The following is a 15,243-nucleotide window of genomic DNA, read 5'->3' as shown; positions in this document are numbered from 1 at the left end:
CTGGGCGGTCACGGGCAGGGACCCAGGCCGACCGCACCGCTCAGCCTCCCCACCGGCCCTAGGTGACGCGTTTCGGTAGACGCGGGGCGCCGCGCAGGTCACCCGCGCACGATTGCACAGGGAGCTCCCCCCAGCCCTGCGCGGAGATTTCGAAAGTCGGGACACGAGCGAGGCGGCCGCGGTCTCGCGAGAAGAGGCAGGCCCCGCCTGGAGTTCGCGGCCCCTCCCGGCCCCACCCTCCCCACGTCCCCCGCCCTCCCTCCCTCCCACACTCCCCGTGGCGCGAGCGGCTGGCTGAGCCTGGAGAGGAAACGGCGTTCGCAGCCGCGCTCCCGCCCAGGCCGGCCCTGACGCGGGCCTCGTCAGCCGGTAACGGGGAGCAGAGGTGGGGGTCAGGGAGGCGTCCGCTAAGTCGGTGAAGGTCAGACCCGAGAGCCCTCCTCCGACCCGGGTGAGGACTGGGGCTGAGCTTGCCCCCACCCCCCGAGCGCTGCAGAGCCGAGGCGGGGTCGACCCCTCCCAGGGGCGGGGTGGCGCCGGGCAACTGCAGCCCTGGGGCCCGCCTGGGCGGGGCGCTCCGAGAGGGGAGAAGGGGTCGGCGGCGGGCTGCGGGCATGGGCTGTGTGGCCGAGGCGGGGACGGGCTCCCGGAGCCCCGACTCCCGAGCCGGGCGGGGACGTCCCGGGGCCAGCAGGTCCTCTCCACCTCTCCTTTGGACCCTGACTGGAGGCCGGCGGGCGGGCGGGCGGGCGGAGGGCGGGTGGGGGAGGGCGGGCGGGCGGTGCGAGGGGGCGGGTCCCGGCGCTGCGGGGCGCTGATTGGCCGAGCGCGTGTGGAATCGGGTGATGGGAAACGCAGCGCGGCCGTCCCGTCCTCTCTTGCTCCGCGCCCCCCCCCTCTCCCCCGTGGCGAATGTGCTGCGAGGTGGCGGGTGCTTACGCTCGCGGGGTTTGGCTGTTGCAGGCAGGAGCTGGGAGGAGGCGGCAGCGGCAGGAGCAGCGGCGGCGGCAGCAGCGGCAGCTGGGAGGAGGTGGTGACGGTGGCAACGGCAGCGTCGGGGACGATGGCGCGACTGGTGGCAGTGTGCAGGGACGGGGAGGAGGAGTTCCCCTTCGAGAGGAGGCAGATTCCCCTCTACATAGACGACACCCTCACGGTGAGCGGGCCGGGCCGGGTTGGGCCCGCTGCTCTCCTGGCAGCTGTTTCCCCTCCTCCCCCTCCCCCAGGCCGAGCGCTGCGCAGGAGAAAGAGTGTGTTGCAACTCCTAGGCGAGGCCGCCTTCTCTCCGACAGGCCCCACAAACTCGCCTTTGCAGTGGGCCCCTCCGTACCCTTGGCGGGGCCCCAAGCCCAGCGCCCCGAACGCACTTTGAGGTCCTCTCCTCAGGTCTTCCTCCTCTTCAGAACCCTGGCCCTCTACCCCCTTCCTTTGAGACGCTGCTTTGCCTAAGCACGCGCCTGGGAGAAGGGTTGAAGGGCCTTACCCTCTTTAACAGAAACGACCTACCCTCCGGGAGGCTTAATTATCTGGCAGTGTCGCAGCTGCATCGCTACCTTTGTATTTTCTGTTTTAACACTATCGCTGTCGCTACATAAACGTAATTACTGAGGGCAGAGTGACATTCTCTTGCACCGTGAAGATTCCACCTAAATGATTTGATGTCTTAATCCGTCTCGTATTGCCTAGTACACTGTAATTCTCGAAATGGTTGTGTTAAGCCATGACTCTTCAAAATGGGCCTTCTTGGCATTATTTAGTTTTACAAGTAGCCTTTTTTGAAAGACCAAGTTATTGGATGTGTAAAAGCAGCATGAAAAACTGACTGCTCATTTTGAGGATAAAGACACAAACGTGGGAAGATCGTTGTTTTAATTGATGATAACCAGTGCCGACCCTCTACCCTGTGTTGCAGTACTATTTCCTTTAAAAGGAAATGGCAGAAATTTGAGTTGATTCTGAGCAGGAAATGAATGCAGTTGCTTGCCACGGTTTAAGAAATGAAATGAACCTTTTCCGAACAAGTTTTGAAATCTGCATTTTGATGCTGACATCACCCATTGTGATCTGATGTAGATAAGTCTCCTTCATCTTCCAGCCTTTGGCTTTATGGCCATTCAAAGGCATTACGGTTATCTTCCTGAATTTTTTTCCCCCCCGCAGGTATCATCTGAAGGTTCTAACATTTTATATAAAATGCAAGTCATTGTGAAGATGACAGTCTTCTTCTTTTTGCCAGTGTCAGTTAAGAGCTGCAGTACTTTTAAAGGATTAAGGGGAGCTATTGACTGGTTCATGTCACTAGAACTTTACAAGTGAAAGCATGGTTTGTTTATTTTTTTATGAGAAATGGTAGAATGATTTGACATGCAGTAGGATTTGTGTTAATTTACAAATTACTTGGGTGTACTGGTTATGGCTTCTTTTCATGAATTTTAATTATAATGGACTTGTATTTAAAATAGTTTAAAAACAAACTAGAACACTGACCAGTTGAATGATATCTTTTTCAGTGTGACAACACTGTCATAATTCATTTCCTGCTACCTTCTGTCCGTCTTCAGTGTAAAACCTTTTGAAACACAGTTTGATACCAGCCTTTTGTGTTGTGCATTTTTTTCTTAATCCCAAGGTTTGGATGTTATTTTTGAATACATAATATGAAAACAGGGGAAACCAATGTAAGTTTCTGTATATTTACAAATTTTGAGACACCTTCTCCTTATTTTCACATAACCACCTTTAGTGTGCATGCAGCACATTAATCAACAGGAACTTCAAAAGCACTTTAAAGTGAACAGTATGTGTTACATTCTTGACGGTGATGTGAATTTCTAAGTTTTTTCATAGATAAACTTAACTTTGCTGTTTAGTGTCACCTGCTGTTGCCTTGTACTGGGTGTCTGAATTTTGCTTTTATTGTAGACTTGTTATGAAGACAGTTAAACTTATTTAAATAACTCCAAATAATAGGTATAGTTTTTTTTTGTTTTTGTTTTTTAACTTAGGATTGGATTTTTGTCACTAAGGAGTGAATTCTACTAGCTTGTCTTGTGCACTGTCATTGAATACCGTTAATGAATATCACTTAAAGCTGCACTGTGTTAAGGGCACAAGCTTCTTTCACGATTCTTCTTCGCAACCCCAGTTAAAGGGAGAATGAAGTACACAACACCTGCTGGGAGGGAAGTGGGAAGAGGAAGCAGAGGTGTGTGTTCTGTACTGGTCCATTGATATTTGATGGCAGTGTGTGCCTGAAGTTATCTTTTTTGATCTTTGTTCCTAGTGACCCAAAGGGGAACCTTGTGAACTTTGAGTAAATGGTTTTAGAAATCTTGTTTGCAGATAGTTTTTAGTCTAGTTACAATGTTTGCAGTTTACAGCGTTATTTTTGCAAAGACAGTAAAAATTTTAGCTTCAGTTAAAACAAGTGATATTTAATTTAGGTTAGTCACATGAAATCAAGATGTTTGTATGTGAGGAAGCCTCTTTTGTTACATATTGTATTCCCATTTAAAAGGTCTCTATGGTAGTTGAGTGGTTTTGAAAACTTGAGTACATGCCTATATAGGTGCTGATGAGAAGAGTACTAAGTAAATAACAGACCTATCGGTTGGTATAATTTTTAGTGTGTGGTCATCGTATTACCAGAAGTATAAAATAGCTGACAGGATGCAGATTTAATTTTAGATATATCTTTGAAGAATTAGTTCTTTTCAGAAAGATTAAAAATATCTTCATGTACTTGTGTGTATGTATTTGTACCATGTGTGTGCAGGAGCCTGAGGAGGTTAGAAGAGGCGTTGGAGTCCCCCGGGAGCTGTAGTTCTGCGAGCAGTATATAGTCTTAACCACTGAGCCACCTCTCCTCCTTTCTTGTCAGCAAGATTTTTACAAAGAATAAATAGAATTAAAAGATGGCTTTCTCTGGCATGAACTCAGTGGCAGGCTCTCTGATCACCTCCCCCTGAGGGGGGTGCAGCCTTGCCAGGCCACAGAGGAAGACAGTGTAACCAGTCCTGATGAGACCTGATAGGCTAGGGTCAAATAGAAGGGGAGGAGGACCTCCCCTATCAGTGGACTAGGAGAGGAGCTTGGGGGGAGAAGACGGAGGAAGGGAGGGAGGGAGGGGGCTGCAGCCAGGGTACAATTTTAATTGTAATAAATGATAATAAAAAACTTATTTCCAGAGTTAAAAAAAATTAAAATATGAAGTCCTTATCAAACCTTAACAAAGTCTCACAAAACAAATTAACCCTAACTTTATGCCTCAGAGAGAAGTAGCATGAGAGTTCATTCTAGTTATCACCACACACAGGCAGAGTTGAGAAACAGTGGAACATTTTATACCCTGTGTGTGTGTGTACACATGTATGTATATCCATTTTGTGTATGTGTATTGTGTGCCATAGTATATATATGGAAGTCAGAGGACAGTCAATGGGAGTTGGTTCTCTTTCTACTATGTAGGTTTTGGGATAGAAGAACGGTTGTCAGGCTTGACAGCAAACAGCTTTACCCTCTAAGCCAATTTCTCTGGTCTTATCTATTTTAAGATGGTGTCTCTATGGTCTCAAATTCCTGGGCAAAACCTCCTATCTCAATCTCTAAAATGCTAAGAGTAAAGTGTATACCACTACTTTTTGTCATTTTTAAATGTTTTCATTGGTTGTATAAGTTGTATGATATTCCATAGTATCATCCTTCCATGAGGTTCTGACTTCTAATTTTTGCTATGAATAATATTATAAGACTATGGATAGTGTATTGAGTTACTAATTTTTCCTCCTTGGGCTTTTGGAAGTAGAATTGCTGAAGAATAAGAAAATTTTACAAGTTTCTTGATTCATGTTGAATTATTACATTTCTAGAAGACAACCTTTTTAATTCATATTGATCCAAATGGACTGTAAACTGGGGTGACAGAATGGCTTAGTGGGTAAAGGTGGTTGCTGCCAAGTGATGATGTGAACTCATCCCTTGGGATATGAGGAATATGGTAGAAGGGAAGAACTGGCCCCTGCATGTTGCCCTCTGACTTCTGTACCAGCACCTCTGGCGTTTGTATGCCCCCTCCAATAAGAATAACACACAGATTAGAAGTTGGTAGTTTTTAATTGAGCCTAAAAGGAAGAGAATGGTAACACTGGGGGATTAGGAGTTTAGCGTTTGCTTTAAGTTTAGTATTTAGTGCTTTCTTTCAGCTGTGTAATACTTAACTTTCTTAGGGCTGATGTATGTTAAAAATAGTTTTGTGAATAATGACATAAAAGAATAAAGATAAAGTGACATTAATTTTGACAAATACAAACTTAGTTTTCTTGGTTAGAGCTCATGAGAATGGTCTCAAACTGATTTTTTTTTTTTTTTTTTTTTTTTTTGTGGTCAGGTAAAACTGGGACATGCTTAAGAGTGAAAGTCAGTAATGGATGCAATAAACTTTACAAAGCAGTAATTGCTGCACAATGACTTGTTTTATTTTTGGATGGCTCTGGATAGGTATCCTCATCATGCAACTGTGAACACTAATGATTCCTATGTGAAACCACACCTCACATACTTTAGAGGGTTGTCTTCCTTTAGGTAACCTAGAATCTAAGATTAAGTCAAGGAAGTGGTTTCAAAGAATGGAGAAAAATTATGTTAGTGGCCTTTTTGCCTTTTCCTTTTCTTACTTTTCTCTTAAAATATTAAATGACATATACCAGTTGACTAGAAATGGAAATAAGAAGCCATTATCCTAAATGTTTGAAAGGCAACGATGAGTAGTTATTTAAGGCAGGGTTTTTTTTTTCCTTTTTTTTTAATTAAAATTTTATTTTTTATATTAATTACAGTTTATTCATTTTATATTCCAGCTGTAGTCCCTCCCTCATTCCCTCCCAATCACACCCTCCTATGCCCCTCTCCAAGTCCATAGATATGGGAGGGTCTCCTCCCCTTCCATCTGACCCCAGCTTATCAGGTCTCATCAGAACTGGCTGCATTGTCCTCCTCTTTGGCCTGGCAAGGCTGCTCCCCAATCAGGGGGAGGTAAGGCAGAGTCTTAATGCTAGATTCTTTATACTAGTTGGTAAGAATATTTACACCTGTGTATTTGTCCTTTTTTTTCTTTGTATGCATAGCATATGTATCTTGTGTTTTACTGGCATTTGAACGCAGCATCTCCCATATGCTATACATTTGATCTACTACGGAGTGAACATCCTCATCCCTTTAAAAAAGTTTTTATTTTTATGTGTGGTTGTTTTGCCTGCACGTATGTCTGTGTACCATGTGTGTGTCCAGGTGTTCTCAGCAGCCAGAAGAAGGAGAATGATCCCCTAGAACTTTGTGAGCCACCATGTGGTTGCTGAGAATCAAACACGGGTTCTCTGGAAAGAGCAGCTATTAATTCCTGAGCCATCTTTCCAGTGCCACCCACCATCCTTTAAATTTTGAGATACGATTTCAATAAGATGGTCAGGCTGGCCCCATATCCTTTAAAAAGTGCATTTTTAAAAAATTGGTATGAATGTCTGTATGTATGAGCATGTATACCCCACCCTACACCTCTATGTGTAGAGGTCAGAGGACAACTTGAGGGAGTTGTTTCTCTCCTTCTAACATGGAGGTCCCTGGGATTGGCAGCAAGTGCTTTAACATGCTGAGCCATCTTGATCTTGTTGGCCCTAGCTTGAACTTTTGATCCTCTTTCTTTAGTCTCTTAAGCCACTGAATAGTTGTAATTTTGAAAAGGTTGGCTGATGGGTCTTGATGTTAGGTTCTCTGACGTCTACCTATTTATTTTTTATTTTCCTTTGTTGTCCTCTGAAGCCTGAACCCAGGACTGCTCATATTAGACAAGTGCTGTACTCTGCCTATAGAGTTTAGCTTGACAGTTGACTTCCTTAGCCTCTTAAACCCTATGAAGTGATTCTAAAAAACATGAGTTAATTGACAGTTTTCTTTTCAGTGCTTGGGGTGAGTTCTAGGGCCTTGTTTGTGATAGACAAGAGCCACATCCCCAGCTTATTGACTATTTTTAGCTTTAGTTTTCAGGACCAGGATTTCATAATGATGGTTATGAGGCGGGAGTATAAGGTAATTTTATATAATATAATATAATATAATATAATATAATATAATATAATATAATATAATATAATATAATATAATATAATATAAGTATCGTCCAGGCCGGCCTCAAACCCATGATTTTCCTGCCTCAACCTTCTGTGTGCTGGGATTAGAAGCGTGTATCACCATGTCTAGTTTGGATCAAGGTTTCTAATGCCACGATTATTAGTTCTTTAAAATTTAAGTTTGACTATAATAAATACAGTTAGACAACATACATTTATTTTGTTTGTTCATTAAAGTGATTCTTCACAGATTATTTATAGCCACAGCATTAGATGAGTGACCAGTTTTACTTAGTAGTGTTAGCAAAGGTGTTATCAGAGTGCTTAGAACATACCTAGTAAGTATTGAAGCTAGTAAGTTAGCTAGTAAGCACATACCTAGTAAGTATTGAAGCTGCAGTGAATGTTGTCACCACCAGTCTTTGGAGGTAGTAAAGAGATAACTGGTCAGGCAATGGTGACCTTTAATCCCAGCACTCAGAGGGCAAAGGCTAGCCTGGTCGGTACAGTGAGTTCCAGGACAGCCAAGGCTACACAGAGACACCTGTCTCGGAAAAAAAAAAAAAAAAAGAGTAAGAGTACTGAAAAGATAAAGTAGAAACAAGATATTATGATTGATAAACTTGAAAATTAGGTTATTGAACTTTGAAACATTTGGGCATTTTATATATGCATATTGAAGAAGAAAGTCTGCAGACAGTAAAACTATTAAAATGGAAGTGTGTCTTTGCAAGCTGATAAAATTATTGTAGAAGTTAGGAGCACTAACTTCTTGATTATAAGTAGTATATGCGCATTGTAATGCACATGGAAAAGAATACCACACACAGAGGCTCATGACTAATCCTAGCCCTTGGGATGTGGAGGCAGAAAGATCAGGAGTCCAAGGCAACACTTTTTTTTTCTATAAGCTATATACATGCAAAATTGTCTCTGCAGTTTTGAGTCTGAAACTGAAACCTCTGGATGGCCTTAAACTGCTGATCTTCTTGCCTTGTCTTAAATGCTGGGATGTATATGCCTATAAGCACATTAGTGTGTATGCAGTGCTGGGGATTGAACCCAAGCATCCCCGGAAGAGGTAACATTCAACGATGTGGGGTTTGCTATGCTTGTCTTTGCCTCAAATGGTTCTATCTTGAGTCGCTGGGTATATGAGAATTTGAAGCCCTTGTTATCTGGAAATAGTTTGTCCTTACATAATATGTTTGATATTTTTTACATTGTTTTAGTTAAGACAGGTATGGAATATGTATTATGAATGTATGTATGTGTCTGTGTACCACCAGTGTGCCTGGTACCCTCAGAGGTCAGAAGAGGGTGTTGGATCCCCTGAAAATGAAATTATGGACATGGTGAGCTGCCATGTGGGTGCTGGAATGGAATTCAGGTCCTTTGTGAGAACAGGCTGTCTTAACTGCTAAGCCATCTCTCCAGTCCTGGGCATATATTACTGTTTTGAAGGCATACATTTTTACATCTCTGAAATTGTGATGCTTCCTATGTCTTAAAGCTAAGCTCTTTCCTTGGTCAGTATATAACCTTTGGATTTAAAAATAAGTGTACGTATTCCGGAGTGCGTGTGTGTGCGAGTGTGTGCATGCGTGTGCATGAGTACATGGGTATAGTACCAGCAGAATAAGGCATTGGATCACTTTGGAGCTGGAGTTGCTCTCCCTCCACCTCATGGATTTTAAAATCTGTAACATTACAGATCAGTGAAACTAATAATTTCCATCGTCACACACTGAATTCCTATGGTAGTGTATTTTTATAACTGAATAAATAGTTCAGTGTATCTTTTCTTTATCACGTGTAGCACAAACCTTTTCTAAGTGTTAGATACTGTGTTCTAAGTTACATAAATAGACTTTTGTGGCGTTCAGAACTGAACCCAGAGCCTTCAATAGGTTCTGTTAGTACTATCTAGGCTAGTACTCTACTACTGGGCTGTATCCCAGCTCAAAAGATATATTAGTGTTCCAAAAACATTTATTTGCAAAGGTGGAGAATGGGGCACATGTAACATAGTGAATGTGTAGAGGTAAAAAGACAAGTTGTAGAAGTTTATTCTCTTCCTTTCAACCATTTGCATTCCAGGGCTCAAACTCAGATTATCTGGTTTGGTGGCATATACCTTTACCCACCTGAGCCAGCTGGCTCCCCACCTGGCCCCCAAATAAATTTTAACACACAGGAGTCTTATATTCTCAATTTGTATATTTAACTAAATATTATTGGCCACTGTCACCTTAGAAAATACAACTTAATTTTTATAACTGCTCTGTGAAGTAGATACTAGAAGTTATTACTTAATTTTATTTTACAAATAAGGAAATACACAGGTTAAATAACTTACCCAGAGTCTTGACATACGATTCTAAGTGACAGAGCCTGGATTTTAGCTATGTGTTTGACTCAAGTGCGTTTGGTTCTGATGACCACACTGTGTCTGACTTCAGAAATTTGTATACTTTCAGCCAGCAAGATAGCTCATCAGGTAGATACTGTTCACCAAGCCTGGAAACCTGAATTTGATTCCCAAGATCCATGTTGTAGAACGAAAGAGCTTACTCCTGCAAGTTGTCCTCTAACTTCCGTGTACATGTGGGCGCACACACACAATTTACAAATAGAAAAATTTGTGCACTGATTATTAAGACCCCTTTTGGCAAGAGACAGTGTAGCTTTATAGATGTTTCTGTCCGTAATAGTTTATAAAATATGCTGTAGAATGTGTCAGTGATTTCTGTTCTGTTTGCCTTTTAAGATGGTGATGGAATTTCCTGACAATGTTTTAAATCTTGATGGGCATCAGAATAATGGTGCACAACTAAAGCAGTTTATTCAGGTAATAGTTTTTAAGATCATTGTTTTTTGTTGTATATGTGTATGTTTAAAAAAAAATTAACAGCTATAATGTCTAATTATTTTTGTTGTTGTTACTTTTGTTGTTTGTTTGAGGCCAGATCTTACTCTGTAGTTCTGGCTGTCTTGAAACTATGTAGAATAGATTGGCCTTGAACTCAGAGATCTTGTTCTGCCCTAAATGTGCTGGGTCCACCACACATTAGCTTCTAGTTTTTGTAGCCTAGGCTTCTCCCTAGGTATTAATAGTGCACCGAAGTTGATTTCATTTTTACTGTTGCAGTAAATATAGTTATGTACCTGATTTATACATTACTCATGTGAAAGAATTGGGTTGTTTTCACATTTTACAGGCTTAAAAGTCTTTTATTTTACCAGGTCATCTTTCCTAGTTTTTACAACATAGGATGTGCAACATTTTATTAAGAACTTGTTGGGGCCAGGGATAACACTTGGTGCCAGAGTGTTTGTCCAGCATGTATAAGGCCCTGGGTTTGATTTCCAGCACCACCAATATAGATAGAATATATATTTAAATTTTAATCAACCCCATAATATGAATTTTCTGATTTTTATTTCATTAGACATAAGATACTTTTCAATTACTCAAAAATATATAATTAAGATGATAGAAAATCAGTTGTTAGATTACTTAAGAACTCCTTCTCCTTTTAAAGAACACTTTGAAAAATTAATGGTGAAAATGAAGAAATACCTGAATATTATCTTCTGTTTTTCTAGAAATAATTGTAACATAGCTCTTTATGTAATTGTAACATGACTGATAACTCCTTTAAGCAAAAATTACTTATCAGTGTTTTGCTCATTTTGCTACTGCTGTGGTTTCCATTCATTTTTCTTGCCATAATCAGCAGATTACATTCATGAATACGTACTAGCATACTAGTTACTCATTGCAGGTTCCTACGTAGATAAGGTCTTTCCCCAGGATAGAAGCCAACAGTAATGAAAGAGTAGTTTCATGTCTTAGGAGTCTTCATTTTTCTCTCTCCCTTTCAGCGACATAGTATGCTTAAGCAACAAGATTTGAGTATTGCCATGGTGGTAACATCCCGCGAAGTCCTGAGTGCACTTTCTCAGCTTGTCCCATGTGTTGGCTGTCGTCGCAGTGTGGAGCGCCTCTTTTCTCAGCTAGTAGAGTCTGGAAATCCTGCCCTTGAACCCCTGACAGTAGGGCCCAAGGGAGTACTATCTCTGACTCGAAGCTGCATGACTGATGCAAAGAAGCTTTATACATTATTTTATGTACATGGGTAAGTATAGTTAATTAAGAAAAATGCCTTTAATTTTAAACAGCTTGATGACAGGCTTTCCTCTTAAATTTAAATTTGGCTAGAGCATAGCATAGATTGAATTCAGTATTTTTGAGAAGTAAGCGAGGCACCCTATATATGACTGGATGAAGGTAAGCATAAAGGATCAGAAGGTAGAGTTTTCTCGAATTGTCTGAGGAACAACAAGGAGGCCATGTTTGGAGCCATCTGTGTAAAGAGAACAGTGTAACAAAAGATAAGATCAAAAGAGTAACAAAGATTCAGTTGTGGTAGTGCCTTATAGGTCATACTGAGGTTTTGACTTTGAGTACACAGGAAACTTTGGAGAGTTTTTTAGCAGAAAAGCAACAGTCTTGACTTGAAATTTGGCCTACAATGACCTTTGTATTGAGAATAATGTGAAGAGAATACAATAGTAAATATAAAAACTGAGAAATAGGTTTAATGATAAATGGGGAAAGTGACTTGGATTACAGGTGATAAAGATACAAGAAATGATAGGATCCTGAAATATTTTGAGGACTGCTTGAACAAGATATTTGTATAGATTGATAAGGGAGGGATAGCTTCAGTGATGGTTTTTGGATTTGTAGTATATAGTATAGAAGGACCAAGATCGTCAGGTCAAAACAAATGGATCCCCAGGACCCACATGGTTTAAGGAAAGAACCAACTCATAAAAACTGTCCTCTGAATACACATGTGCATGAACTCACCCACATGCATGCATATATAAATGTAACTAAAGTAGTTTCCTTTTTTTTAAGTATAATAGATTTCCTTTTACTAAGATGGGCACGGCTAGGCAGTAGTTTTTCAGAGTTAAGTTTTACGTGTTAAGTTTGAGATGTCAGCTGTATAGCTACAGTATTTACTTGTGTCATGTACTGAGTATCAGTAGGAAAAGGGATTGAAAGACCAAACCCAGAGGCTCTTTTGTTTGGAGGTGGTGGTAAGAACTTTTTCTGAATTCATTTTGAAGTTCAGGGGACTGATTCCAGGACCTTGTGCATATTAGGCAAGTGCTGCACCTCCGAGCTCTAGGTCCAGCAGGACTGTTTGGGAAAGAAAAAAAAAAAAGCTTTAGAGAGGTTTTAAACAGAAGAATAACATAATCTGAATGATTTACTCTTGCTGCCAAGTGAAGCCTGGAATGTAAAAGACAGTGGTGGCAGATGTAACCATTGGGAAATTGTGTTGACTAAACTAAGATTGATGGATTGGGAAATAAGTGATAGAATTGTAGCTCTGTATTAAGGTTATAAGTTAATTGACATGCTTTGCCAATTGTTTGGATGTAGGATGTATGTAGTATTATACATTACATGAATTTGTTTTGTGTGTGTGTGTGTGTGTGTGTATATATATATATATATATATATATATATATATATATATTCACTATATTTTTGCGTTTATTGTGTGTGATCCCATGCAATAGCTGATGTGTAGAGGTCAGTGGACAACTTTAGGGAGTCAGTTCTCCTACCATGTGAAGCCCAAGTTGTCAGGCTTGGCAGCAAGTTCCTTTACCCATGATCCATCTTGCCAGCCCAACATTGTATATTCATACAAAATTTCTGTGATTCACCTCCTGAGGATGGTATGTATTTACATAACATCTGAAGGAAGGAAGATGGGTAAAAGTCACATGAAGAATCCCTAAAATATCAGTGTCAGACACACTGTTGGTTACCAGGGTGAGAGTTATAGTCTAGGGAAAGAGGGCACTAAGTAAAGTAGGTTTCTGACGACTGGACTGGCTAGGTATGGAGAGGGAAAATAAGTGTAGACTGCTTTGGGTGTTTACTGTAGAGATGTGTTCAGAATAGGTGATGTCTCTAACACTGTTAAATACACCTTACAAAAAGGCAGGTAATAGAAATTTTAAATTTGAAAGAGAAATGGCAAACCTTTAATGGCTTATTTTTTCCTAGGTCCAAACTAAACGATATGATAGATGCTATTCCAAAAAGTAAGAAGAACAAGAGGTGTCAGTTGCACTCCTTAGATACACACAAACCTAAACCTTTGGGGTAAGTAGAACATCAAAATGTTTTATCAATGTTAAGTATATAAATGTTAAAAAAAAGTATATAAATGTTGTCATATTTAGTAAAAAGAATAACATATTTCTAGTTTTGTTAATTGGATTACATTCTGACAGATGTCAGAATAAACATGTTCTTGGGTTCCATGGGCCTTATGCATTGAAACTGTGTAAGGTTACTGAGTTTTAAGGTTTTTTTTCCCTTAAATTAAGTATGTTTCAGAAGGAGATTTAGAGTTTTGAGAAATTTATGTCACTAATTTTATGTCATTAAATTTAAGTTTTCGAAGTAGTAATATTTGATCTATAGCCATCATGTTTTAAATTGTTTCTGTCTTATTTTTAGGTTTTTCTAATTTATTAAGGATTTAAAAAAAGCCTAACTCAGTTATGGTGATGCGTATTCATGTAACTAATTTTCAGTTTTCTTGGTTGGGTTCACAGTATGGTTTGCTCCCATTTTCTGGTACAGTGTCACAGTGGTTTGCCCCTAATAGTTGGGAAGGACAGGGTCGGCATTATTTAAAGGGAGTTTGAAAGAAAATGTTGTAAAAAACTGTTCTGGGTTCATTTTTAAATATCTAACTGTTGGAACTATTCTATAGAAGTTTTTCCATTCTTACATAAAGACTCACATATACCTAGGAAAAACATTTAAATTTTTTTTTTTTTTAATCAGGGCCCAGTGTGTGGCACAATATTTGGAAACAGAAGCAGGCAAATCCCTGTGAATTTGAGTCTGGCCTGTTCTACATAGCAAGTTCTAGGCCAGTCAGGACTGCAGAGTGAGACACTGTCTCTCAAAAGTAAACAAACAATATCATGAAAACTGTTAAATACAGAGAAGTAGAAAGACGGTGAAGTAGAAGTGGAGACTTTTATTTGACACAGAATCGCAGTATGTTGCCTTAGCTAGTCAGGAATGCTGAAGTGATCCAACCCCAGCCTCCTGATTTCAGTGGAGACTATGGGGACTCCCGTCATCCTGAGTGTCTTACTCCGATTCACACTTAGCAAACGGTGAAACATTTGTTTTGTTCATCTGAATGCCCCTCTTCTGGCCAGAGTACTTTAAAGAGAGTTCAGGGCTCCCTGCTCTTCACTCACGTGCATCTTTAAAGCAGTGAATGCTTTCTCTCATACCCATAGTGCTATAGCACCCAGCAGAGTTAACTAGAGTAATCTATACCCGGTTGAAACTCAGTTTCTTTTGCTGTGCTTAAAAATATATATCTTTTGCATTGGTTTGTTGAGGCAGGATTTAAACAGCCACATATTCCATAGTAGCTAAAGACAGAGTACTCTGAGACCAGTGAATGACTGTACAGCCTGTAATAGTTCCCCAGGGAGCTATTTCATATTCTTGTGGAAAATTGTTTCTGATGTTTGGAGACAGGGTCTCATGTAGCCCTAGCTGGCCTTGAACCTCTGAATATTTTGTGTCTGGAAGGTTACCTTGAGCTCCTAATCCTGTCAGAACCTCTCTAGTACTGAGATAGCAGGTGTGGACTGACTACTGCACCTGTCTTAAATACCTGTTTTTATCTCTTGTTAAAGGATTTCTCTCTGGATGCTCATTTCAGTCTTAATTTTCTCATTAGAAAATGAGCTGAGCAATATGGTATAGTAAAAAGGTTTGCTTTCTAGTTTTGTTTTCTTGTTTGTTGCTTCTTTTTTGTGGTTCTTTACTGAGGGTTAATAAAAAGCAGTAGATAGCCCAGCACCTTACACCTGTTCTCACTGCTGTTTTCCTGTGAAGACCAGCTCTTCCTGTTCTGCTCCAGCTTCGGTTGTGCAGTGACCTGCTTTGTCATTTGTCTACGAAGCTACATCTTCCTGTCTTGTAGCTTACAAATAATAATAATAATAATAATAATAATAATAATAATAATAATAATAATAATAATAA

General features: G+C 40.5%; 1 protein-coding gene across 4 annotated transcripts in view; it reads left to right on the top strand.

The window, feature by feature from the left end:
* The first annotated feature begins 266 nt into the window (after positions 1-266).
* The window catches only part of Ggnbp2 (gametogenetin binding protein 2), a 38,033-nt gene continuing 23,056 nt past the window's right edge, over positions 267-15,243 (top strand). For 2 of the 4 annotated variants that reach the window (XM_055619786.1, XM_055619784.1), the window contains exons 1-5: positions 493-694; positions 964-1,156; positions 9,892-9,972; positions 11,010-11,263; positions 13,222-13,320. In XM_055619786.1, coding sequence (XP_055475761.1) covers positions 615-694; positions 964-1,156; positions 9,892-9,972; positions 11,010-11,263; positions 13,222-13,320 — 707 coding nt within the window. In that variant the 5' untranslated portion in view covers positions 493-614. Of the gene's footprint in view, positions 452-492; positions 695-963; positions 1,157-9,891; positions 9,973-11,009; positions 11,264-13,221; positions 13,321-15,243 lie in introns of those variants that run through there. The other 2 variants (XM_055619787.1, XM_055619788.1) reach the window with 2 other exon arrangements.

Source organism: Psammomys obesus, unplaced genomic scaffold (genome assembly GCF_907164565.1).
Source record: "Psammomys obesus unplaced genomic scaffold, mPsaObe1.curated_primary_1811, whole genome shotgun sequence".
NCBI classification, from domain to species: Eukaryota; Metazoa; Chordata; class Mammalia; order Rodentia; family Muridae; genus Psammomys; species Psammomys obesus.
The sequence above is the reverse complement of the archived record's forward strand: the minus strand, read 5'-3'. Positions and strand labels throughout refer to the sequence as shown.